Source organism: Peromyscus leucopus, chromosome 2, assembly GCF_004664715.2.
Source record: "Peromyscus leucopus breed LL Stock chromosome 2, UCI_PerLeu_2.1, whole genome shotgun sequence".
NCBI lineage: Eukaryota > Metazoa > Chordata > Mammalia > Rodentia > Cricetidae > Peromyscus > Peromyscus leucopus.
In genome coordinates, this window is record NC_051064.1 from 139,755,305 (window position 1) to 139,783,034 (window position 27,730).

The window sequence follows — 27,730 nt, forward strand, 5'->3', positions numbered from 1 at the left end:
CCTTCCACATGGATGCCGTGTCTGCAAGGTGTGAATAAACTTTCCAATGCTCCACCCGCCGCTGCATCTTCCTGGCATGTCTCCCTCACCCACCAGGGCACCTTGGCCCAACCCTCCAAGACCTCCTGCACCCTGTATCGTAACACCCACGATGGCCAATGGCCATGCTACCAGGGGAAATTAGGATTCCTTGGTATACTACAGATAACGAACCCAAGGCATGCTGATGTTGCTTGTGGACTGTGGCTTGTGAATCTACCATGGAAAGACACACATGTGTCTGTGTTTGTGACACTGTGATTCTCTACCAAGGGGCTGTCAGTGTCCCAGAAGATAAGTGGCTGACAGAATCAGGATAGTAGGGGGCTGCTGCCAGAGTGACAAGCCTGAGCACTGAGATGTGCTAATGGGAAGACAAGGCATGCGGCGGAATTGTGCTTCCCTTGCAGCTATATGATTTCTGCGCAGGTAAAGACATGGGACTCAGGACTGCTATAGGGAGATGGAGCCTCAGGCAGCCACATCTGTGGACCCCAAGGCAAGAGGAGACCTACATGTCCGAGACTTCTTCTGAACAAATTTTCTATTACTGAAACTGGGCAAGAAGCAGAAAAGAGGGAGAGACTCCCAGGGTGTTTGTCCTCTGCTCATCTCTCCTTCAGGAGGAAGTATCTCTTAGGCTCCCAGATCCCTCCAGTCCAGGTCTACCAAGGAATGCCCTGTGGGGAAGGGGTGGGAAGCTCTGCACACCTGTCAAACACCTAGGAGTCCTGTCCTTCCCCTCTGCCTCAGACTTGGGTGTTGTTCCCTGCACTACAGAAACTTCAGGAATGAATCAGCTGTTTAGCTGGAATTTGAACCCTGAGCTTCCTGGCTGCAGGGCCCTGTCCCACCCTTACTCCTACACTCTTAACTGGGACAGCTTCTGATTCAGTCCAAATATTCCTCCAGGGGATTAGCCATTCCCACAGACCTTGCTGTGAGTGTGGGGTGGAGTAACCCAAGAGACCAGGGGAAATGGTTCCTAATCACACAATGGCGATAATGGTGTTCAAGCCAAGCCTGGTGGCAATGGGCTTGTAATCCAGGTTCCTGAAAAGACTGGGGGAAGAAGGTTCCAAATTCAAGGACAGTGTGGGATAGAGAGTGAGTTCAAAGCCAGGCTGAGACATTAAGTGGGACCCTGTCTCAAGATGAAAAGTTCCGGCGTTGAAAACACAGCTCAGCAGCTAAGAGCCTTTGTTGCACAGTCATGAGGACCAGAGTTAGGGTCCCAGTAACTATGTAACAAGCAAATGACCTGTGCATGCCTAGAGTCCCAGCTCTGAGAAGAATGGGGACTGGAGGATCACTGGAGCTTTCCAGCCTAGCAGAGAAAATGGAGCCCCCAGGTTCAGGGGGAGACCCTGCCTCAAAGGAATAGAAGATTGATGGAGGTAACCTGATGCCCTTTTCCAGTCTCTGCTTGCACTCCCAAACATACATGTTCATGCATGCATGTGTATACACACACACACACACACACACACACACACACACACACACACACACACACGGGTGGGGCTTAGAGGTAGAAAGTTTGCCTAACATGAGCAAGGCCCTGGACTCTATCTCCAACACTGCCAAACACAAGAAGTAGGGGGGCTTTCGTTGGAACCCTGCTTTATCTCACACTTTGGCTCCTTCCCAGCCCTTGGCTGATGCAGCCCTCTGGCCTTGTGGATTCAGGGTTCTGCCTCCATGGACCAGATCAAGGTGAGGTGCCTGGCAATGGTTTGACCTGTCCCTGCCTGTTTTTCCAGCTGCATCCTGTCCCGAATACCTGTGTGCCTGCCATCCATCAGACCCTCCTTCTGACATGCTTATGTGTGGCTGGGCTCCTGCTCTCCCACACCGTGCCAGTGTCCCCTTGAGGGAGACTGGGGTGTAGGAACATTTTCACTTAGAATTTCTGCCATCCTCCCTCATTCCTGGGAGTTGGCAAATAACTCTGTCTCCCAGACAGCCTAGACAGGCCAGAGCCAGGGACCTGGCTGATGGGTAGCCCAGCTTGCTTTCTCTAGAATCCTGTGGGTTGTTCATTTGTTAGTTTATTTGTGACAGGGTCTCAGGGAGCCTCCACTGGCTTTGATGTTGCTGTGCTGAACTTCAAATCCTCCTGCCTCCACTCTCTGAGGACTGGAATTACTGGTGTGTTCCACTATACCAACGCCGGAACTTTTCATCTTGAGACAAGGTCCCACTTAATGTCTCAGCCTGGCTTTGAACTCACTCTCTATCCCACACTGTCCTTGAATTTGGAACCTTCTTCCCCCAGTCTTTTCAGGAACCTGGATTACAAGCCCATTGCCACGGGGCTTGGCTTGAACACCATTATCGCCATTGTGTGATTAGGAACCATTTTCCCTGGTCTCTTGGGTTACTCCACCCCACACTCACAGCAAGGTCTGTGGGAATGGCTAATCCCCTGGAGGAATATTTGGACTGAATCAGAAGCTGTCCCAGTTAAGAGTGTAGGAGTAAGGGTGGAACAGGGCCCTGCATATACCATTATGCCTAGGGTGATGGGGACTGATCTCAGGGCTTCCTGTGTGCTGGGCAAGGACTCTACAGACTGACCTGGGTCACCAGCACTTCCTCTGAGATTTTTTAAAAATGAAAATAAAGAAGGTATTTTGAGAAAGCTAACAGCTGGCCAGGGGAAGCAGGCTAGGTAGGCTTCCTCTTGGTTCTTTTCCAGCTTCAGCTTCCTCTGTGAGGGCTTAAGTGTTTTAGGTTTAAATTACTGTGCTTAAGAGAGCTATAAAACAAAAAAAAAAAAAAAAAAAATGCCTCTAACCCGTGAGCCCCACCTGCCCAAGGACAGAGAACTTCCTGGAATGCTGAGGACTGTTGTTCCTGTAAGACAACAAGCCATGTGTTTTCACTTCTGTAAACAAGGTTGGTTGCCCCAACTGCACAGGATGTGCTTGATCACACATAGGTGGGAGGTATGTAGGCAGGAAGTATGTCAGGGTGTATGCTTGCCCCTGATTGGATGAAGGCAGGAAGTACTAATCTTGTGGGGTTTGCCTTTAATAAGCCTCTGACTAATGTAATTCCAGGTATGGACCTGGCCTGTGCCCATCATTCTGGCCAGTATTTAATAAAGCATTCTCCAACTTGGGCTAAAAAACTGTGGGAGTGGTCTTGTTCTCTAGTGTTGGGATTAACACTCTATCTCAGCACCTCTTAGGGAAGTGCTTCCAACTTAACCTGCTCAGCCTTCATCCCAACCCCTGACCTCCGTCCTCCTCCTCCCAGTCCTGGGGTGCTCCCCTCTCAACTGCTCCTCTTCTTTCTCCCCTCCATGTCTCCCTTCATCTATTCCTTCTTTTTTCTCTCCCCACCTCTCCATTCTCATCTTTCCTTCATCTTCTTATCTACCACCTATCCAACCCCCGGTTAGATAGTTCTGGTCTAGAACTCACCTTGGAGCCAGGCTGACCTTGAACTTGCTGAGACACACACATACCCTTCTGCTTTGCTCTATCTGTTCTTAATCTCTCACTCATTCAGCCTCCCCATCCCATCCTCAGCTGGGGGATGTGTAAAGGCAGGCAAGACAAGGGTGGACTGTAACCTTTCCATCATCCACACCAATGCTGGGGGTGGGGGGGGGGTGGTCGGGTAAGAAATTCTTCTGACTAGATGAGTAAGTGAATGAATGAAGTCGCACAGCCTGCTAGGAAAGCTCATGCTATTCCTCCCAACGGGGCCACTTCCTAGATGTGTGAACTTGAGTTACTGACTTTTCTTCCCTGGTCCTCAGTTTGTGATCTGAAAGATGGAGTGTCTAGCTGAGAGGGACTTTTTGAGTGAATCCTCTCTCTCTTCCGGTGAGCACGTCTCACTGATGGGAGGGTAGGACGATGCTGAGGGCAAGCTCTGCTCAGTTCTAAGTTACTCAGGTTGCCTAGAACAGTGGCTTTCTTCAGGCTGTGCTGAGGGGCTGTCGGGGTGGTCAGACAGACAGGCTCCAGGTAGATCAATGTACTTTTCTTTTAAACACCATGGCTGGCTTCTGGCATCTTCTCCGTCTCCAAGACAGACTTGGTGGGTGTCCCCCCTCCTCACCAGAGGAAACTGTTCTGTGGGACTTTCAAATTCCCCACACATGGGGCAGGCTCCTGTGGTGGGAACCCATTAGCTTCCCTTTCTTTGTATAGATTATGCAATCCCCTTCAATAGACCAAACCAGCAGATTCTGAGGGAGGGGATCCCCCAGCCCCCAAACATATGACAGTTTTGGCTTTCCAGATGGAGTCCGTGCTGAGACCTTGCTTTCCCTGCCTTGTTATTCTTTAAGTTGGTGGAGAAAACGAGCCCACATCTGCAACCCCGAAGAGCGAACGGCGTCACCCTGACAGCCTCCATGCCTTACCCTGAGAGACTCCATTTACAAGCAACTGTGACTCTGTTTTGAGGGTGGAGGATGACTAGGCTCCTGGGTGGACCAAGTAAACAACACCATTTCTGTCACCACCCATGCAGCAGACTGATAAGTGACTTATTCCTGGGAGTAGAAAGGGAGCCACCCTATACATTTACAGGGATGAATTGAGACTGTAGGAGCACGTGGGTGTATTAAAATCATATCAGGGAAATCAGGCCCAAGAATTCATTTAATATATCAGGCTAGGGGAAGGGTGTAACTCCCTCACCTGGACCCCATAAAGTGGTGGACACCTAGCACTGCCAATTTGTGTTCTGTGTGTGTGTGTGTGTGTGTGTGTGTGTGTGTGTGTGTGTGTGTGTGTGTGTATCAAGGACCAACAGGCAGAGAACTCCCCATTGTTCCTGGAGCTTCAGTTCAACTTACCCCCCACTTTATCTCCACGATATTTTCTTAGTTTGGGTTTTTTATTGCTGTGAAGAGACACCATGATCACGGCAATTCTTATAAAGGAAAACATTGAATTGAGGTGCCTTGATTACAGTTTCAGAGGTTCGGTCCATTATCATCATGGCTGGGAGCATGGAGGCATGCAGGCAGACATGGTGCTGGAGCTGAGAGTGCTACATCTTGACCAGAAGGCATCAGGAAGTTGACTGACTGTCATACTGAGGGAAACTTGAGCAAAAGAGACCTTAAAGCCTGCTCCCACAGTGACACACTTCCTTCAGCAAGGCCACACCTCCTAATAGTGCCACTCCTTTGGGGGGCCATTTTCTTTCAGACCACCACAGATATTGACAAGGCCTATTCATCTGCAGTGCCCGTCCACCTGCCTGCCCACCTGGACCTGAACCCTCTGACCACACTCCTTTTCTTGGCTACTTTGGGGTTCATTGTATCTTATCAATCCAGACTCTACTTACATTTCTAAGTCCCCTATACTCTGTTGTAGCCTCTGTAACTTGTATTCAATCTATAAACCACATATATCCAGATAGCTAGACAGACAGAAGGATGATAGATAATATATTTCTGTGGAAGAATCTTTTTGTATACTGTGAGTATTTGTTGCTCTCATTGGTTTAATAAATGGTCAATAGCTAGGCAGGTTAGAGGTTAATGGGACTTATGGAGAAAAAGAGAGCAGAGTCACCAGCCAGACGCAGAGGAAGCAAGAGATGAACATGTCGTGCTGAAAAAAGATACCACCACTGGGTAGAGTGTAGATAAGAAATATGAGTTAATCTAAGATTTAAGAGCTAGTTAGTAATGAGCCTAAGCTATCAGCCAAGCATTTATAATTAATAATAAGTCTCTGTGTGGTTATTTGGGAGCCAGCGATCCTGACAAAAAACTCCACCTACAATATGTAGGTAGATAATATATAGATAGATGATGATAGATAGATAGATAGATAGATAGATAGATAGATAGATAGAGAGATAGACAGATGATTGACTGAGTGCTGTGGGCTGTGTGATTTGAGACTTAATATTAGTTATTAAAATTGGAATAAAAGTACCTGCATTTGCATCATCCAGTCACCAGAGTAGGTGGGATTATATGACAAATTGCTGTCTTTGGAACCTTCGCACCTTGTGAATTCATTGTTGATCAATCAATTCTGGGATTGTGGTAAGACACAAATGTGCTTATCCTGTGTTTATGGCATAGTGCACTCATGACAGACAGGGTGGCAGAGGTGGGGGGCACATTGGAAAGGGCTGTGTTTTGTCACCTCCCAGCCTGCTTCCTCCATGAGGCATGTGAGGTGACGGCACACCTATAATCCCAGAACAGGGAGGTAAAAGAAGGAAGGTCAGTAATTCAAGGTCATCCTAAGATACACAAGTTTGAAGATAAACTCAGCTACAGGAGACCCTGCCTCAACAAAACAAACCAACAAACAAAAAACCAAAAAGAGCCCTCTACCTTTGTGGAGAACGGCCCCCTGTTTCCCGGAGGCCACTATGTGGCAGTCTCCAGCTCGGCTGCCTCTGCCCGATTCACTTCTCAGAGAATGGGACTAAGGATGGGGTGAAGTCTCATCCTGAGACGGAGCCATGATGGTCTTTGCTCAGCTGATGGACAGAGTGGCCACTTCACTTCCCCCGTGAAGCTTGAAGGGAGACTCAAGCCTGTTTCTCAGCATCCCCAGCCTTATTTCCTAAACCTCTTCCAGGCTGGCGAGAAGGCTCAGCAGGTAAGGGTGCTTGCCCTCAAGTCTGAAGACCTGAGTTCAGTCTCTGGGACCCACAGCAACAGGTAGAAAAGGAGAACTGACTCCCACAAGTTGTCCTGTGACCGCCACACATGTCCTGTCACGTGAGTGCCCCCTGATAATTAATCAGTCAATCATTTAGTAACAAAACGTCTCATGTTGCTTCTGTTAGGAATGTCCCTTTTAATTTCCACAACTTCAGGATCCTTATCTCCTAGATGACAAGAAACGTCCTCCCTCCCTCCCTCCCTCCTCCCCGTCCCTCTCACCTCCCTCCCTCTTCTTCTTCCCTGCCCCTCCCTTCCTCTCTTCCCCCTCCCTCCTTCCTCCCTCCCCCTCCCTCCGCTGTCCCTTCTTCCTCCCTTCCTGGTTTCTACCTTGCTCTCCTGTACTAGGGATCAAACACAGAGCCTCATAACGCTAGACAATCACTTTACCGCTGAGTTACACCACATCCTCTATCTTTGAGCGGGTATGTGTCAAGACAGGGCCTCAGACAGCCCATGCCTAGAACTTGATACATAGTTGAGGCTTGAATTCCTGATCCTTCTACTTCCCTCTCCCACGTGCCGTGCCGAGACTTCAGGCATATACCATCATGCCTGGCTTCCCAGTCCTTCCTGTAAGCTTTATTTTAAGATAAAGTTTTGCTCAATTGCCCAGTTGTGTCTTGAACTTGGGGTCCTCCTGCCTCAGCCTTCCAAATAGCTGGGGTCACAAGTGCATACCACTATACTGAGTTCAGAAAACTGCAGTGCATATGTGTTACATATATGTGTTGTGTTACACGTGTGGTGTTATATGCATATGTGTGATGGATGTGTGTTTGTGTTCCAATGTTATATGTATATGTGTGATAGATGTGTGTGTTTCCGTGTGTACATAGGTATGAGTGTGCAAGTGCAAGTACACAGGTGTGTGCATGCTCACAGAGGCCAGAAGTCAATGTTGAGTGTCTTTCTTGATCGGTCTCCACCTATCTTCTGAGACAGTCTGTTACTGACCTTGGAGCTCACCTAGTTGACTAGACTGGCTGTCTGGCAAGTCCCAAAGATCCTCTCCTCTCTACCTCCTCAATGCTGGGACTACAGACACACACTACAGTGCCGGGCTCTTTATATGGCTGCTGGGATTCAAACCTGGGTCTTTGTGCTTGCATGGCCAAGCACTTTACCAACTGAGACATATCAGCCCCAGAAGCTGGACTTTGAATAGCACATACTGGAGATTCAGCTGTATCTGTCCGGGGTCACCCTCTGAAGAAGCCTTTCTCCTCTAACTCTGTGCCCAACCAGCACTCACTCCACCTTCCTCCTCTGGACACCCCATCACCAGCCTGGACTGACCACATCTATCCCTGGAGCCAAGGCACAGTCACAGAGCCAAAAGACAAGACACATTGTAGCCTAAACTCCAGCCCAGTGGACTCTGTGGGCTCCTACCCCTCACCGACAGCTCACCTTGCAAGCCTCGGCCTATTGTAGGACCCTCACGGGGCCACTGAGTATTTGCCTCCTTTATTTTATTTAGAGTCCCATCCATGCGGGGGACCAGTTGTCTACAGTGGGCTGTAGCCCACCTCTCTTCCCCTTTCCACTTTTGTTAATCTAAATAATTCGTTTAAGAAAGAGTTGTCGAAAGAGTTGTCCAGCCCTCTCTGGTTCCTTGGTTCAAAGACTCCAGGAAATGATCCACACTCACCAGCCACCTTTGTCTTTTTTGTTGTTGCTGTGATCAAATACATTGCCAAAACTAACTCCAGGAAGAGCAAGGATTTGTTTTAGCACAGTTCAAGGGTGCAGTCCATCGTGGCAGGGAAGTCAAGGCAGCAGGCACTTGAAGCGGCTGCTCACATCCCACCCACAAGCAGGAAATGAGAGGGGTGAACGTGTGCTTGCTAACCAGCTAGCTTCCTCCATTTTATGCAGCCCAGGATCCCCAGCCTGGGGAAGGAATGGTTGCAGTCACAAACAAAATGGGTTTTCCCACACCAGTCTATGTGATCAAGATAATCACCGGCATGATCAGAAGTCCATCTTCCGGGTGATCCTAGATTCCGTTGGGTTGACAACCAACATCACAGCAATGAAGGGGAACAGAGCATGTTACCCCAAAAACGTGCTGCTCTGATGTAAGGACTGTTTAACGCTAACAGCAACCGAGAATCGATAGATGTAGAAAGAGTGCTCTTGGGCTCCCCTTATCACACCAGCAAGGTATCAATTTCCCTTTGAGGAAGGGACCCCTTTTCTCTTGTACTAGTGAAGCCAGGCATGAACATCAAGATGATTTTGCACAAATAGACCTTACGGTAGAAGCCCTTATCTTTCATTACATATACTTCCTAGTAACTTCCTCCTCAAATATCCCTTAAAGCCCAAAGTTCTCTTTATTATAGTGATATAAAAGTTAAACTTCATTTTACACTTCCATGAACGTACATGCACACACGCACACTTTATACGTGTGTGTGTGTGTGTGTGTGTGTGTGTGTGTGTGTGTGTGTGTGTGTGTGCTAATCTGACCTTTGCTAGTTCAATTTGCTGGTCCCACAGTGTCTGAACATAAGAGAGTAGAAAACATTTTCTCTCCAACCTTGGCCTGCAATTTCCCATCAACATTCAAGTGACTAAGGAAAAAAAAAAAAACAAAACCCAAACCTCGTACTAATAGAAAAATGACTAGATAATCCCGAACACACTACACAATCCTGGGGAGATGTGCTGCATGGAAGGCTGGCAGGGAAGACTGATATCATGGTCATGTATGGAGGCTCTGAGTCCCATGAGCTGGACTGTCAGTGCTGGGGTCTCTGATTTCCAGGCTGTAGAATCTTGAGTACAAGTTGTTGGCACTCGTTGGGCCTCAGTTATTACCCAAGAAGAGGAATCACGGTCCTGTCCCCACCAGTTTCGAAGTGTGATGAATTGAAGTGTGCTTTGTGGCACAGAGGCCAGTGTGGAACCCAGCAGCTGTGATCGTCATTGTTAGCATCAGCAATGGAGGCCATGGGTGATGCGTTTTATTGACACTTTTTATGGCTGTGTCCTTCTGTCCTTCCCCAGGGCTCCTTGCCACCCAGGGCAGCTCATTTGAGCTCTATGAAATGATGCAACAAGCCACAGAGAAGTGACCTCTCTGCTGTCACTGTGAGTTGGGGAACCAAGGGCAGCTCATAGATGCCACCAATATGTAGCGCTCCTCCTGGGACAGCAGCTGCACTGTCCTGGTCCCTCGAGTTGTCCCGTGAATCAGCTACAGGGAGCCAACTTGGATTGCTTGGACTGCCCCAGACTCCAGGGTCAGAGACCCTGTTTCGAGTCCCACCTCCATCACAAATTCAAGTGCAGCCTTCCCCCAGGACACTTTCGTTCATCTCTCAGCTTCCTTCTCAATCAAGTGGGCTTCTGGGAGATTCAGCTCGGATCAGAACACTTGGAAAAGGACAATCCAGCGGTCCACACTGGACCGAATCTTTAGAATTCCCGATGTTCCACAAGGTGGCAGGCCTGTCTAGACCGAGCCATGATCTGGAAGGTAATGACAGGGTCACAGTTTGCAGCCCACAGGTTTATTGGAAACCTGAGTAAGTCCGGCGCCCAACAGCTGACTTGCTTTGATTCATGGGAAACCAGTCATGCAACATTCTGAATTTCCAGATCAGCAGTTCAGGACTGATGACTCAACGAATTTTAGACACGGAGAAAAACAATCTTCAGAGGCTCAGGGCTGGGTGCTCAGACTTGACAAGTGGCTTGGCAGGTTCCCAGAAATTCTGCAGAGAGGAATTCGTGACTTTAAAAAGCAACCGTTCTCTCTCTAAGAGTCATCTCATGTTCTCCTAAGCTCCTTGCTAGGTTAGGAAAAGATCAGTAGGTCAGTAGCTGTAGGTAGGTGCAGGGGGATTGACCTGATGACCCGGAACCACTTAGAAAGGGTAAGAAAAAGCTAGTGAGATGACTTAGTCTGTAAGTGGCTTGCTGCAGCTGCATGAAGGAAATGAAGGTCTGATACCCTAGGACCTACGTAAAATAACCCTCACAGCAGCAAACGTCTGTAAGCCCGGCTGAGGCAGGGATGAGTAGATACCTGGTGCAGGCTGTTAGTATAGTTGGTATAGCTGAATTGATGAGCTCCAGTGTAGCTGGAGTTAGTTTTCCTGCCTGGCCCACACTCCAGATTCAATGAGTGCCTCCCAGCATTACCTTCTGGCTTCATATGCAAATGTATGCATGGGAATATGCACATGTACACACACACACACACACACACACACACACACACACACACACACACACACGAGGAGGTAAGGCAGTTGTTACAGGCATATACTCTGTTTTAAAAGCAAAGAAGTGAAGACTTCGATGTAAGAAATTGTTCTATCATAACAGATGAAGAAAGTTATAAATAAACCCTTAAAAGATAAAAAAAAAAAATGAAGTGTACCCCAAGTGGTGGATGCTTTGTCCTGGTGTCTCCTGTATTCATGACCAGGATATATGCCTCCTGGGCCACCATCCCAGCTTCAGAGATCTGGAAAATTAGTGCCAGAAATTCAAGTTGTCCCAGACTCTAGATGTCTATAGCACATCCCTTGGATATATGTGAGCACCAGATGAGCTCTGTCCACCTTTTAGACTGGGAGTATGAAACAGTATGCCATGTGTGTGACCTGTTTAGCTTCCTAGGACTTGTCCCTCCCCAGTGTCTCCACACTTGACCACAGGTTTCCAGGCTCTGGACCACCAGCTCTGATCACTTGGGCATCTGGTCATTCTGAAATGGACTTTCTGCCTGTGCATCCCAAGGCCACAGGATCTTAGAATATCCCCAGGGCATAGTCTTAGAATCCCCTAGGCGCCACATGGGCTGAGCTTTCTCCTCTCTGCTAGGTGAAGGGGGCTGAGCTCTGCCCCTGAACAAGTCAAATTTCCTGATCCAGAGTCACGGCTCCTCCTCCTCGTCGTCGTCGTCGTCGTCGTCGTCGTCGTCGTCGGAGGCTGCTATGGCTCTGCTTAGGTGGACATGAGGCCCAGGGGTCCTTGGCAGGCCCCGCCTTCCTGCCCTGTCTCTTGGTTTAAGCTGACTCTTCTTCCCTTGTTCTCTCACAAAGCTAGTGTCCTTTCAAGTCACTCCCTGCCCCAACATGAATCTCCAGGGGGACAGACTGGCAGGTGTGAGTCCAGCCGAGCCTGGTACACGTAGATGTTTAGTAAGCATGTGTTATGGGATTAACCATGGGTGCTCAAGATACAGAGGGCGGGGAGGGAGGTAGGGAAGGGGAAGCGGGAGGAGAAGAGAGGGAGGGAGGGAGGGAGGGAGGGAGGGAGGGAGAGAGAGAGAGAGAGAGAGAGAGAGAGAGAGAGAGAGAGAGAGAGACTGTGGGAGACCAGAAGAGGAAGGAGGACCCCTGGTGGGGAAGACGGAGATGACATACTTTTCTAGAGGAAGCATCGGAGCAGAGGCCTTTGCCTGGTGAGGTGGAGCTGGAGCATCCATACAACCTGATGAACCACACAGGCAAAGGGTGGACGTGGGAATGGATAGCCTTTGGGACCAGCTGCAGGCCTGTTTACCCGGTGTTCAACTAGGGTCTCCTTGCAGGTGCGGCCTCCTCACAACTGTGGCTTCTTCCTCCTAGGAGCTCACTAGTGCTCCCCTAAGGAGAATTACACCATTTGAGCATCACCCATAGTCACATCCACGAAGGGGGGTCTTGGAAAGAGGAGAGGGGTCCCCCATACACACACACCTATGGCTCATAGCTACCTCAGCTCTCCTTTCTTGTGTTTAGGGACTGGCATTGCAGTTGGAGTGCTCAGGCTTGGTGCTCCACTCCCATGACATGCATCATTTATCGAGTGCTGACTACATGCCAGGCAATATAAGGTATGCTTTGTACCCCACTTTATCATATAGACACCCCCAGCAAGCTATGAAGAAGGCGTATAGTAGCCCACTGGACAGCCACAGAACAAAGGCATAGAGAACAGAAATCAAAGGCCTGAGGTCACCTTGAGAGGATGTAAGCCCCATTCTGTCTTGTTTGTTTTTTTTAAGGCTGGTATTTTTAAGTGTGTATACGTGTATGTCTGTGTGTATGTGCCCATGAGTCCAGGTGCCTGATGAGTCCAGAACAGGGCAGGCATTGGATCTCCTGGAGCTGGAGTTCCAGACAGTTGTGAGCTGCCCATTGTGGGCACTGGGAACGGAACCTAGGTCATCCAGAAGAGCGCTGCAAAGCTGTCTCTCTAGCTCTTTCTTTGAGACATAGACTCAAGTAGCCCAGGCTGTCATTGAACTCTGTGTAGCCAAGGATGACCTTGAACCTGAGCCTCCTGCCTCCACATCCCAAGTACTGGGATTACAGGTTTGCACCACCATGTCCAGCCACTGTCCCCTTTTGTTAACGGAAGCACCAAAGGCCAACCACATTAACACATCCAACCCAAACAGCCAGGCCCTGCGTCCCCCGGCAAGACCTGTCAGTGAATGTCAGCAAGACGGGCCTGGATCTTCTTGCACAGCCCACCCAGCACGGGAAACTCACTCCTTAAGTGCTGCGGCAGGGGTGGGGTCAAGGCATCCATGCTCCCTACGGACACTCTCAGCTCCATCTCCTGCGGGTCACTGCCCTTTGTGGGTGGAATCGCATGTGACTCCAGGACTTGGTAGATCCAACGACCAACCAGCAGTGCCTCTCAAAAGAAGGTTCTCAGCAGACTCCAGGCCACAAGGCCCCTCTAGAAGCCCCTGAGACAGCAGACCCTGTGTTGAGATGGGGTTTGCTGTTATCTAAGGCATCCTTGTGTCTTAGTGTAAAGCACCTTTCAGCTGGACGTGGTGGCACACACCTGTAATCCCTGTTTGGTCTATATAGCAAATTCCAGGCCAGCCGGGCCTATATATCAAGACCCTGTCCGCACAACTAGCCAAGACAGAAAGGATTAAAAGAAGGAAAGACAAGACAAATGGGCAGGTGGGAGGAAGGGAGGAAGGGAGGGAGGGAGGGAGGGAGGGAGGGAGGGAGGGAGGGAGAACAAGTCAAAAAAAGAAGAAAGAGAGAGGGAGGGAGGGAGGGAGGAAGAACAAGACAAAAAAAGAAGAGAGAGGGAGGGAAGGAGGGAGGGAGGGAGGGAGGGAGGGAGGAAGGAAGGAATGAAGGAAGTTTCTTCCCAGAAACCTGGTCCACCCAGCCCAATATGGGATGTAGGATGCAGTGTGCAATCCTGTGGATTGCAGATGATCCAGTTCAGGTCCCTCTGGCCAGGTCACAATCAGGATGGAGAGCTCCTGCTGCTGGGCCATTGCAAAGCAAGGGAGCAGTGCTGTCTGTGACAGCTCCATGAGAGGACAAGTCATGCAGCAAACATCTGTCAACAGGAGCCAGGGGACAGAGCTGGTCTGCTCTAACCGCTTCAGAACAGCCCTTCCATCTGCAGGCTCCGGGCCCTCCCACCCCAGCCTCTCTGTGGGTACCTGCGCCCTGCCCAGGCAGCAAGAAAACACTCGTGTCCCTTCTGCAGGTCTTGAGTGGGAATTTAGAGCCTTGAACTCATGGTTTCTTCCTATAAGCTCTCCTACCGCAGTTTTTATCTCACTAAAATATTCTGCCCCACCAATTACTTGGCCATCCCAGGACTCTGTGCTTGAATAGGGTATGCATAGTAACCAGTGAGGTCACTGCTTGAGCCCTGCAGGCTGTGGGAAATGCATGTCCTCTTTATCACTGAAATCCAGTCATAAATGCCTTTCAATCAAGAAGAAAAACCAATCCCAGATAGTTCCAAAGCAAGCCAGAAAACCTTCCTTTGGGTTCTGTTCCTCCGGAACTACAGCTAGTGACACATTCTATGGCGTCCCGGGACTGGGCTGAGGCAGGATACCACTCGGCAGTGACACACCGATCCTGGGATCTGGCTGGCTTCACATGGGGCTTCACATGGTGTGGGAGGGAGGCTGCTTTCCTTGTGCCTGAGGCTACCGCATCAGGGAGTTAGCAGGGCAGAGAGTCAGGAAGGGAGGATGCAGTGGATGAAGAGATCCGATTGGAAACCAGGAGGGTGAGGGTGAGAGGTGCCCACAGAGTAGGCTGGAACCATATGAGCCTCAGAGTCCTCAGCTCAGCTTGCTGTTGTTCCAGCCTGCAGAAGCCCTCCTCCTCCTCCTCCTCCTCCTCTTCCTCCTCCCTCTCTCACTGAGTTAAAAACACACCTGGGCCAGTGCAGAAGGAGAGACCCGGCAGATTCCCACCTGCCAGGCGAGAGCGAATTTGACTTCGTGCTAGGCTCAGACCTTCTAGGTGCAAAGTGAGAATGTCTGCGACGTCCCTTCTGTTTTCTAGACAAACTACACAAAACACCCCCTTCTCTTGCAAACCCAGGGCTCTGCATGGAAAGGAGCCCTGGGAAGCACAGCTTAGGTTCAGCTTACCACAGTCACCCTGGCAGAGACAAAATGAGTCTTCCTCCAGACTTGTTGCAAGACCTGGCCCTCCCTCCCGCTTCTGAGGCAAGCGGATACCATCTGCTCCAGCTTGAACATCAGGCAGCTGGCTGCTTCCTTCCTACCTGCCTTCCTCGGAACCTGTGTGGCCTCAGGCAAAGCACTCCGCCACCCTGAGCTTCTGGTAGCACTCTCACTGTGGGGTGAGAACATCTGCCTAACATGTGGGTGCTCGGGGCTGGGCAGCCTCCTGAATGTGCAATGCGGAGCTCAATGCACCTGTTACCACACTAGCTTGCTTAGCTTTCTTCTCCCTGCTCACTCACCACTAGGCTTCCCTTTTGTCTCCTGTTCAGTCTGGAGACAGCTATGAGCATGTACACGCACGCAGGTGCACACACGCATGCATGCACGCACACACGCACTGACATCCATGTGTTCATATATTTGGCCCGTGTTGCTGCCCCATTTGAGCCCAAAGCACAATTTCAGATGCTGGCATGGGTCCTGTGGTCTCTGGGGCCTGCTGAGTGTGAATTCATGTTCTCCACTGACTTTTACACACGGAGCATTTCCATATCTCTTAAAGGGCAGCCATGAAATCTCAAAGAAGATGACTTATCTGATGGTGTTTCTGCTCAGGAGTGGGCAGACCAAACACGAAGAGGTTTCTTCACAGGTTTGGGGGTTCACTCAGCTCTCTGTTTTTTGTTTTTTGTTTTTTGTTTTTTGTTTTTTTAGCTGAGGATCAAACCTAGGGCCTTGTGCTTGCTAGGCAAGCGCTCTACCTCTGAGCTAAATCCCCAGCCCCCTCAGATCTGTTCAGAGCCCTGCAGGCAGACCCAAGGTGGCAATGACCATGTGCCGCTCCACAGAGTCAGGATGAATCCTAGAGCCCTGCCAGACTAACCACCCAGGGGAGAATTCAAAGGGGCATTTAGAACAGAGAAAAAAAAGGGGTTAGCTTTTGCTTTGAGTGCAGGGCATCTCTTGGGAACCCCCTAATGTGGTAGTCACTGAATTCTACTGTATTCTGTTCCTCCTTCATTGGGAGTGTGTGATGATGGGCAAAGTGAAGGCTTAGCGTCAGATCCTCAGATCTGACTCTGGGATCAGTCTCCCAACCTCTCCTGGCCCCAGTAGATAAATAGAGGTTCCTCGTGGTCCCATCCAGCCCAAAGCCTCCATGTTGTGTTGCTGTCTTTCTAACCTCACAGCATTCCTGGCCTGGCTGAGCATCTTTGGATAATGGGGCTCAGAGCTAGGAGGCCCAGAAAGAAGGATCTGACCATCTGACCATCTGCCCTTCTATAGAACTTACCAGCAACATGACACCCAGCCTGCCACCTGACCCTGACAGGAGAAGCAGGGTCCAGGTCTCTTCATGCCATCGAAACAGACATCAGGCATCAGAGGGACACTTTTGAGTTCCCACAAACCCACTCAAGGCTGCACTTGGGAAATGGTTCTGATTTTGAAAAAAAAAAATTAATGTGTGTGGATATACGTGTTGGTGCGTGTGTGTGTGTGTGTGTGTGTGTGTGTGTGTGTGTGTGTGTGTACTTCAATTGTCAATCTCGTGGCTGGCTATTGAGCTAGGAATCTGCCTGTCTGACCTCCACACTACTGAGATTACAAGCACACACCACCATGCCCAGCTTTTTTTTTTTTTTTTTTTAATGAGTCCTGGTGATCCAATCCAGGTCTTCATGCTTGCTCAAAGCAGACTCTTTACCAACTGCACCATCTCTCCCTAGCCTCCCCCTCCTCGATTTTCATGTGTGAAATCAGCATGTGAGACCCACTCTGGTATTGTTTAAATATAGTCACTAGCGTATGCCAAAATGTGTGAATTTGGGGTGATCTCATATAATTAACTTTATTTAGAAAATGTTCGAACACTGGAGTTCTCTAAATAGAGACCTCATGTGTCCTGCACATTTTGGAGATGTGAGTGAAGGAGCCTGGGCCCTTCCTTGGGAAGAACCCTCTTGTCATATTGGCATGAGAAAGCGCCATCTTTTACAAGGTGATAGATGAGTTGGGATTTTCAACGCCCCTGGTAAAAACTAGGTAGTCACTCTGCCACTAACCTTACTTCCAGCCCCCTTGAATCTTATTTAAACCATTTCTCCCCACTTAGTGACATCTCAGAACCCCTGCATCCCTGGATCTGCACCAGGTGAGCATTAGGAGTCTCATTTTAATTAATTAATTGGTTCTCTTTGAGACACAGTCTCATGTAGTCTAGGCTAAACTCAAAACTCACTGGCTATGGAGCAGAGGCTAGCCTTGAACTTCTGACTCTCCTGCCTCCTCCACCTCCCAGGTGCTGGGATTGGGGGTGTGCACCAGTATGCTCCTAGAAGGAGTCTCATTTTATATTTTGAGGAAAATCAGAGAGATTCAGACTACCCAGAGGTTCGAGACCACACAGCCGTGGAAGCCAGGACTGGGAGCCGAATGCTGCCCTCTCTAGCCAGGGGCCCAAGGTGGCACAGGACTGTGTCTCATCTTCCTCTAGAAGAAGCATGAGCCCCAGGTGTGTCTTGAAGGATGCCAAGGTTTAAGAAAATGAACTCAGACAAAACTCAAAAGGCATCTAAAAAGATTTGTTTCCACCTCCATCCCTGAGGGGATGCAGGTGCCTCAGGCGTTAGAAAGGTTTAGGCAATCCTACCCCAGCCCCATCAGAGGAAATGCTGGGTGATGTTTACTAGCCTTGAGAATGGGTTTTATTTAATATCTACATAACAGATTTATAGAGTTAATTTGGCTTCTACTCGAGTAAAAGGTCTCTGGAGGGTGGTAATGACAATTCAGTTCCAAAAATTGAAAGAAAAGTCAACATGGCGCTGGCCTGGAGCTGGGGGAGCTTCCGGGCCCAGATCCAACTTCACAAGTGCAGGCTCAGCCATCCTGGGAGTTTGCCAAGCCTGGATCAGAATTCCCTCTCTGGGACTCTGGAAAACCAAGTGTAGTCCTGGGGTTCTGTCCAGCCCAGTGGAGCACAGAGGAAGACAGATCCAAGACCTTGGGGGCATGCATCAGGGATACAGCAGACGGGGGCCTCGACTGTGAGGGGCACCCCCGGAGCAGAGCCCACCCAGGGCATTAGCAGAGGAAGTTGGGGTAATACTGGTAAAGAGGATTGTAGCTCCAGAGGTTTCTCCGCAGGCAGTAGACCAGCTTCCGGTCACAGTCACAAAGCTTCCCGGGACAGTAGGACGTGTATTCTACAAAAGAGATGTCAAGGGCAGAATGAGCCTGGGAAAATTGTGCTTCCCCAACACTGACTTGCTCAGAGTCACATCAGAAGGTGGCTTCTAGTCTGCACAGACTCCCATCTGTGTCCTGCTCTGAGGGATCTCACAGTGTATGGAGGAGGAATCTGCACCAGGGTGATACTTAAACTGATGGGAGAGCTTCAGTTCCTGAACTAGGGAGATGTGTAATCTGATGGAGGAGGCTCGGCTGCTGAGCTAGAGGCCAAGATTTTGATCAGGATGAGGTTTCCATTCAGGGAGTCCCCCATCTGGTGGAACAGACACATCCCCTTTGGGTGGAGAACCTAGCTTAAGGGTGGAGACAGTTTCTGTGGGAGGCAATCAATAGAGATGCACCTGGGGCCCGGCTTTGAACTCAGGGGCCTGGACATGAGTCCCGCTGCACACTGGCAAAGCGTTGAGCTTCCGTTACATGTGTGAAATAAGGAGAGAAACCTACTCTACTCAGGGAGAGGACATCGGCTAGTCCACAGTACCTAGTGAATAGGGGGTCTAAACTGGGCCCACCCTTCCCTGGAAACCCAAAAAGGCTGCCAACAGTCCCATGCCCCTTACCCTCACACTGCCTCACAAGACACGGGCCGGCCCATCTCTTAGGCAGCATAACTCCCAGCCTGGATGGGAGGTCACCCTTACCGCAGACGACCAACCCCTGTATGAATCTGTAGTCATAGGATTGGGTCCAGATGCTGCAGCTGTTCTCCTCCAGTTCCCCGTAACAGCGGTCATGCATCCGACAGCACCTGTCAAAAGGAGAGATGGGGGTGCTGAGCGGAGAGGCACCCTCCTGACCTCCTGACCTCCGGACCTGGGAGAGTTCAAGTCAAATGTAAACAGAATTAGAGCCAGAGGTGTGTGTGTGTGTGTGTGTGTGTGTGTGTGTGTGTGTGTGTGTGTGTGTGTGTTGGGAGAGAGCATGATGACACTGTGCTTGGCTGTTTAAGCTAAGTTCTCTCTGAAGGACTTTCTAACCCCCACCACCACCTATGAGAGAGAGGTTCTCTCTTTGTCCTGCATGCACCCCAAGCTTTATGCAGCTTGCCCGAGAGGACAGATGCCTGAGACAAAGTTTGACTTTCTAAGACTATGGCAGTTCAGCCAAGATGCTCTACATAAAAGGCCAGCCCAGTAACAGCACCTCCACCAATGAGCCAATGCCAGCTCTTGCCTCTGGTCTCCACAACCAATGAGCTTGGTATCTGAGCAGCTTATGTAAAAGTGCTGGCTCTTGGGCTAATTAAAACTTCCCCTTACCTCACCCTCCTTGAATAGGCCTGTGGTTTCTAGGGTAGCATGCATATTCTCACTGCAGTGAACCACTGTTCCAAATCAATGGCCATTCTTTGAAGATTCTCTCTGCATGTTATTTAGGCTAACATCCCTAGCAGGTGGGCAACTGTAATCACGTCCCTCTGGCAGAAGCTGTGGCAGTGGGTGTGAGCTGGCAGGGAGAGTGTCTGGTAAGCTAGTCCCAGTCACCCACTAGAACTGTCACTGGTCAGAAGTTCAGTGACCTGTTTTTGCCTCCTAATAGCTAGATGGAGCGTAGGTGTGATAATGTGAATGAAAATGCTCCCCGCCCCATAGGCTCACTGGGGCTAGCACTATTAGGAAGTGTGTTCTTGCTGGAGTAGGCATGGTTTGTTGGAGGAAGTGTGTCACTGGGGGTGGGCTTTGAGGTTTCAAATGCTCGTCAACCCAGTGTTGCTCCCTGCCTGCTCCCTACCGCTCCAGATGTAGAACTCTCAGCTGCCTCTCCAGCACTGACTCTGCCTGCGTGTTGCCATGCTTCCTGTCATGACGATAATGGACTAAACCTCTGAACTGTAAGCCCAAATATTTCCTTTAGAAGAGTTGCCGTGGTTAAAGTGTCTCTTTGCAGCAATAAAACCCTAACTATGACAGAAGTTGGTACCATGGACTGTGGGGTTTGCTGTGACAGGCTGAACCATGCTTTTGTCTGGAGGAACGTGGAACACTTTGGGACTTTGGACTAGAAAAGCGACAGAACACTTTAAGCGGGGCTTAATGGGCCATCCTAGGTAGGAGAATGGAAGACAGTGGTAGTGAGGGTGATTTGAACTGTGGGAGCCTGGATTAAGAGGCTTCAGAGGAGAGGAATATTAGTATGTGGCCTAGAGACTGTTCTTGTGATACTTTGGCAAAGAATGTGGCCGATTTCTGCCCTGGACCCCCCTCCCTCCAAAAAAAAAAAGTCTCCCTGAAGCTAAATTGAACTGCTATGGATTAACAGCTTTGGCAGAGGCCTTTTTAAAAACCTAGTATTGACTGTGTGGCTTGGTTATTAGTGGCCAGTCTTATGAAGATCTAGAATGAAAAGGAGCAAGCTGAGTAAGGGGGAAAAAAAAGTACAGTTTAAGGGGAAAAGGAGCACCTGGAAGTATAATGGAGCTAAGTCCTGTGTTCAAGGAGATAAAAAGATTGAAGAAAAGCCTGATGCCAAATGGAATAAAGGGAGTGGTGACCTCAGGGCGAGACCCCACCCTGCTAAACTTCCAACTTGTGAGAAGGAATTTAAAAAAAAAAAAAATGTATAGGGCTGGGTGTGGTGGCCCACACCTTTAATTCCAGCACTGGGGAGGAAGAGGTAGGTGGACTTCAGAGTCCAAGGCCAGCCTGGTCTACAGATCCAGTTACAGGACAGCCAAGCTTAAGCAGCAAAGGAGGCCATCAAAAACAGAAAACTGGTAAAAATGTATTTGAACAAGGGGGCCATATTCCAGCCCCAGCAAGCAGCAGAACTTGGCAGCTTCAGCCTTGTGGTTCTGTCTTTAAAGTTAAGGATACAAGAGGGCTATGCAATCTCCCTCCACGACTAAGGAAAGCTGCTGAGGCCAGGCATGTGTCAGGGGTGTCCCTGCATGGAGGCCTAGAGGGGCCATTGCATGAAGATGTAAAGGCGAAGCCAGGATTGCCTTGGAGAATCCAAGATGTTGGAGATGCCGGAGCTGTGGGACACCTGTCAAGGAGAGCTGCTAACAGGGAGTGGAGCCAGCCCAAGAGAAAGAAGTGTGCTGCAGTCAACAAAGCTGAAATGATTTGGGGATCTGAAGAGCATTTCAACATTGGACATGGAGATGCAGAGTTTGGAGTTTGCCCAGCTGGTTTTCAGTGTTGCTTCGGTCCAGTATTTCCTCACTGTGCTCCCTTCCTCTCTTTTGGAATGGTAATGTATATCCTGTGCCATGATATGTTGGAAGTATGGGATCTGCTTCCTCATGTTGATTTTACAGGGGATTACAGTTAAGAGACTGCATGAATCTCAGAAGACTTTGAACTTTGGACTTTTAAACAATGTTGAGACTGTGACAGACTATGAGGACTTACTAAGTAAGAATGCATTTCTGCGTTATTATATGGCTACAAGCCTATGAGGGCCATGGAGTGGAATGTGGTAGTTTGAATGAAAATGGCCCCCTATAGGGCTCATAGGTAGTAGCACTATTAGAAGGTATATTCTTGTTGGAGTAGATATGGCCTTATTGGACAAAGTGTGTTATAGGGGGTGGGCTTTGAGGTTTCAAATGCCCAAGCCAGGCCCAGGGTCACTCTCTGTCTGCTGATCCAGATGCACAACTCTCAGCTATCTCTCCAGCACTATGTCTGCCTGTAGTGGGTAGCTGTTCTAGCTATGACCTTGAAGCACCACCCCTAGTGAGGTAGCAGGTAACTATTACACCTGCCTACGACCTTGAAGTACATGCCCTTGGGGCATGGCCGCTCAGGACCCTTAAGACTTGAGATGCATGTATGTGCTTCTTTCTTGGCTCCCCCATGGTTTTGGATGCTGGAGACAGACCAGGCAAAAGAACAGCGTGGGACTGTGCCTCAGCCTTCCAGGACCCTGCAATAATTCCTCTGCTCTGTACGGTGAGTTTTCCTTCTCTAATAAATTCCTTTGCCCTTTAAGAAGACTCCATGGACTGCTAAGCAATATTTGGCCCATTATCTGGTACCCAACATGGGGTACGAACCCACGACCCTGAGATTAAGAGTCTCATGCTCTACTGGAAGTGCTGTGGGATGTCTTTCTATACACTGTGAATATGTGTTGCTCTGATTGGTTGATAAATAAAGCTGTTTGGCCAATGGTGAGGCAGAATAAGGTTAGGTGTTACATTCGGACTGAAGAGAAAAAAAGAAAGAGAGTAGGGGAGAGGCTGTGAGCTGCCGCCAGGAGAAGCAAGATCTGAAAGTACTTGTAAGCCACGAAGCCACACGGCAAGACATAGATTAATAGAAATGGGTTGAGTTAAGTTCTAAGAGCTAGCTAGCAAGAAGCTTGAGCCACAGGCCATACAGTTTGTAATTAATATAAGTCTCTGAGTAATTATTTTATAAGCGGCTGTGGGACCGTGGGTGGGAGAGATTTGTCTGGACCTTGGGGCCAGGCAGAACCAGAGAAACATCTGGCTACATCTGCCTGCCTGCTTCCATGCTCCCCTCATGATGATAATGGACTAAAGCTCTGAACTGTAAGTCAGCCCCAATGAAATGTTTTCCTTTATTGGAATTGCTGTGGTCACAGTGTCTCTTCACATCAATAAAACCCTAACTATGACAGTAAGGCAATGGTTAGACTACATTTCCCAGTTTCCCCCTGAAGGTGGGTATGATGACTGCATGGTCAAGTTCTAGCCAGAAAGAGTTGTACACGGCTTCCACACCTGCCACGAAAACCTCCTATGTGTCTTCCCCTTCTCTTTCTCCCTCTTTAGATGGTGGAGATGACCCAGCAGAGGACGGCTGAACCATAAGAGGGGATGTGCTTCAGGTTTGTTAATCAGTATGAGTTACATAATACGACTGAACAAAAACTTAACTTCTAGTATGTTGTATGTGGTGGCTTTATTTGATTATTTTTTAATTTTATTATTTTATATGTGACATATGTGACGGTGCTTTGCCTACATGTGTGTTTTTGTACAGCACACATGTGTCTGAGGCCCAAGGAGGCCAGAAGAGGGTGTGATATGCCCTGGAACTGGAGTTGCAGACAGTTGTGTGATGTCATGTGGGTGCTGGGCATTGAACCCAGGTCCCTTGAAAAAGCAACTAACTCCTAACTGCTGGGCCACCTCACCAGCCCTGGATTTATTTATTTATTTATTTATTTATTTATTTATTTATTTGATTAACAGAAAACTTGAGGCCAAACAGGGAAACTCCTGGTTCCTTCTATTACTAACACCTGATTTATATGCTACATTTGCTATAATTAATGAATTGATATGGATATATTCTAAACTAAGTAACCAATTCTGGAATTGATAATATATTATCAGTTTCATTAATTGTAAAAAAAAAATCCACAGTTTATTTTAATTTCTTTAGTGTATTAATTATTTCTCCCTGACAAGAAGAGACCTGAGGGAGGCAGGGTTTGCTTTGGCTAGCAGTTTGAGGCAGCCCATCATGGCGAGAAAGGCAGGATGGCTGGAGCATGGGGCAGCTGCTCACATTGCATCTACAGTCAGGAAGCAGAGTGGAGACAGAGAGTGGATTTGGCTAAGGCACTTCAAGGCCCACCAAAGTGACCCTCTTCTCCCAGCTAAGTCTCACCTCTTCTTCCAGCTAGGCCCCACTTTAGGGTCCACCCCAAAGTATTCAAACACTTGAGCTTATGGAGGCCATTTTCCATTCAAACCACAATATGTATGTGTGTGTGTGTGTGTGTGTGTGTGTGTGTGTGTACATGAAGGCTAGATAGTTATGTCGTGTGTCTCCATCAACCACTCTCCACTTTTTTTTTTTGAGGCAGGGTCTCTCCCTGGAACCTGAGGCTCACTGATTCAGCTAGACTGGCTGGCCAGCAAGCCCCAGGAATCTGCCAGTCTCCACCTCCTTCTGCAGGAGCATCCAGCTTTTTAATGTAGATTCTGGGGAGCCAAACTCAGGTCCTCTCATGCTTGTACAGCAAGGATTTTACTAACCGAGTCACCACTCCAGCCCTGTAGCTATAAAGTCTATGTAATATGACATATTAAGCTAGACAGGAGTTTATAATGATGTGTTCAACTATAATCCATTACCACACAGGTCATTCTAGCTTTCTCCATAGAGTCCCAGTTCAACTCGCCCCAACTCCCTGATGTCCATTTGGTGCCATCCATCATGGCACCCACTGGCGTCAGAACTGCTAACTCTGTACACTGATTTTTCCAAAGAACAACATCTCCTGTCTCACACAGTCTTCTAGAATGGCAACACTCCCTTATCAAAAGATAGAATCCAGATCCTCCCTTTCTCTTTTCAAGTTGTCACTGGTACTGTACATCATCCCACTGAAACTGTTCATCATGCCGGGCGGTGGTGGCACACACCTTTAATTCCAGCACTTGGGAGGCAGAGGTAAGCAGATCTCTGTGATTTCGAGGCCAGCCTGTTCTACATAGGGAGTTCCAGGACAGCCAGGACTGTTACACAGAGAAACCTTGTCTCAGAAAAAAAAGAAAGAGAGAGAGAGAGAGAGAGAGAGAGAGAGAGAGAGAGAGAGAGAGAGAGAAAGAAAGAAAGAAAGAAAGAAAGAAAGAAAGAAAGAAAGAAAGAAAGAAAGAAAGAAAGTTCATCTTGACTGTCAACTTGATTGGTTTAATAGCTGCCTAGGAGATTATAGAATCCCACCCTTGGACGTGTCTATGAGGGATTCTCTAGATTAAATCGTGTGGGCTAATGAATGGCTTCATCTACTTATGGATTCATAATACAATGGCATGTTGGGCCCTGGGCCCCCCTGTTTTGGGGTAGCTGTTGCCCTGCTTGCTGACCTTGACCAGATGTCCTCCATATGCTGATTCCCTGCCGGTTTCCTAGGAGGTTCCTTGTTTATGTATCCTGCATTTGGCATAAACAGCTAGAATGCAAGTATGTAAAACATCTGTAGCGAACTTCTGCCCTCGGGGTTCTCCCACTGTGCTGTAAGCCTGTATTTAAGGTCTCTTCTTCCCTCCTTCAATAAACGGCATTCGGCATTCTGCTGAGACAAATAACCCGCTGTCTTGTCTCTGTTTTTAATCCTCAGCGTTACCGCTATAATGGCATTATTAGGATGTGGTAAAAGGTGGAAGTAGGACCTAGTTGGAGGAAGTGGGCCACTGGAAGTGTGTCCCTGGCGATGATAACTTTGCCCTGTCATCTTTCTGTATCCTTCTCTCTGCTTCCTGTTCACTGCGAAGGAGCTCCAGTGCCACACATTCCCACCATCATATCCTGCCTTAAAACAGGCCCAGAAACATGGATCCAAGTGGCCATGGGCTGAACCCTTTGAAACTGTGAGCCAAAATAGCTGATTACACTTTAAAGTTGTTCTGACAGTTATTTCGTCACAGTGAGAGAGAGAGAGGAATAACTAAGTTAACCATAACATTGCACAACCATTGTAGGGATGCAAATCACTTATCCATCACCTCAAACCTGCATTTCTTTGTGGTGAGACCATCTGAGATCTCTCTTGAGCTGCTCATCTCCTGAGCTGCTCTTCACATTGACAGCAGTCATAGAACATCCCCCGCTGCATCTGTGTACTCTTTGGCTAGCCTAGGTCTTTTCTCTCTTGAGCTTTTGTGCTGGACCAATTAAGAGAGCTGCGTAGGCAACATTGTGGAGTTTTGGAGGTCTATGATAAAAATACCATCTTTTATTGTTTTTGAGACAGGGTCTTGCCATGCAGCTAAGGCTGACCTAGAACTTGCTATATAGCCCACATCAACCTCAAACTCTTGCTCTTCCTGACTCTTCTTCCTCAGTACTGGGATTGCCCACACTCCCACCTCCAACTAGCCATCCTGCCTCTACCTGCCCAGTACTAGGATCACAGGCTCACGCTTCCACATCCAACTAGCCATTCTCTTTTGCCTTGTAGTTTGGCAATGTTTGTTCATACCCCCCAAGTGTCACCATGCTGTTAGAAAGTCGAGACAGCCCTGCAGAGAACATATAGAATGGGCCTGAGGCTCCACCCACAGACAGTGACAACCCTAGCCACAGCCATGAGCTACCTGTGGTGTGGATCATCATCCAGCCCCAGACAGGCTTTGCAAAAGAAAACTGAGCAGATAGGAGCCATCCTGCCAGCCATCCCCAGATGGCAGGTGGATGAGCAAAGTAAACAATCATGGTTGCATTAAGCCAACACATAAGGATCATCTGTTACATTTCAATAAACCAAGTGACACATTAGGCCATCGAGATCTTGGAACTCTTGGGAGTTACGTGGCATATCTTTAAAAGCTGATTAATTCATCTGACTCTTAGTTTCACTTATTTAAAAGATTTATTTTAGAAGCCGGGTATAGTGGAGCGCACTTTTAATCCCAGCACTCGGGAGGCAGAGGTAGGTGGATCTCTGTGAGTTTAAGGTCAACCTGGTCTAAAGAGTGAGTTCCAGGACAGCCTGGGCTATATAGGGAGACCCTGTCTCAAAAAAAAAAAAAATCTATTTTAGTTTCAAGTGTGTGTGTGTGTGTGTGTGTGTGTGTGTGTGTGTGTGTGTGTGCACTTGTGAACACTGGTGCCTGAAGAGGCCTGAGGCATCAGGTTCTCTGCAGCTCGAGTTACAGGTGGTTGTGAGCTGACTAACGTGGATGCTGAGAACCGAACTCAGGTCGCCTGCAAGAGAAGTGTGCACGCCTAACCACTGAACCATCTCTCTAGTCCCAGGCCTCAGTTGTAATTCTCATTTAGAGTAGACACGTGGAATCAGGGGGGGCGATGAGGGCAGAGCCAGAGCACTACATGTTGTGATGACATCAGCTCACCAGTCAGTACCATCCTTGGGGGTCCCTTTGCCGCCCCAGCCACAGTAGCAGCCATAGAAGCCATAATTCATTATTGGATCCTTCCCAGTCACCTTCGCAATCATGGACTTCAGTTGCAGCAAGCCCCCGGGCACTGCAGGCACACCTGGAAAACAGCCCAGCCCCCCGTGACACTGAGCACTGCAGCAACTCCCCCGTCTCCCCCCCCTCATCCTCCCAGTTAATGGGAGGAGGGCCAGGCCGACGACATAACCTGGACTAGAGGTTAAACGTCTGTCAACCGGGCAGCGCTGGTGCAGGCAGACCTCTGTGAGTTTGAGGCCAGCCTGGTCTACAGAGCTAGTTCCAGGGTAGCCAGGGCTACACAAAGAAACCCTATCTTGAAACACCCCCCCCCCAAAAAAAACCAGTTTGCACTTGGGAGCCAGGGGATGTGGCTCAGTTGACAAAGGGCTCACCTAGCATGCATGAAGACCTAGTTTTGGTCAGCAGTACTTTGTAAAGTGGGTGTGGAGCATGATTGTAATCCTAGCACCTACTCGGTGGAAGCAGGAGGTTCAGA

The 27,730-nt window shown here is 48.8% G+C and overlaps 1 protein-coding gene across 10 annotated transcripts in view; it reads right to left on the reverse strand.

The window, feature by feature from the left end:
• Positions 1-17,695: 17,695 nt before the first annotated feature.
• Pla2g5 (phospholipase A2 group V) overlaps positions 17,696-27,730 on the reverse strand; it is a 42,258-nt gene continuing 32,223 nt past the window's right edge. For all 10 annotated transcript variants that reach the window (XM_037203124.1, XM_028875297.2, XM_037203123.1 and 7 more), the window contains 3 exons: positions 27,169-27,313; positions 19,028-19,134; positions 17,696-18,340 (listed from right to left, as the gene is read on the reverse strand). In XM_037203124.1, the coding sequence (XP_037059019.1) occupies positions 18,219-18,340; positions 19,028-19,134; positions 27,169-27,313 (374 nt within the window). In that variant the 3' untranslated portion in view covers positions 17,696-18,218. The remainder of the gene's footprint in view (positions 18,341-19,027; positions 19,135-27,168; positions 27,314-27,730) is intronic.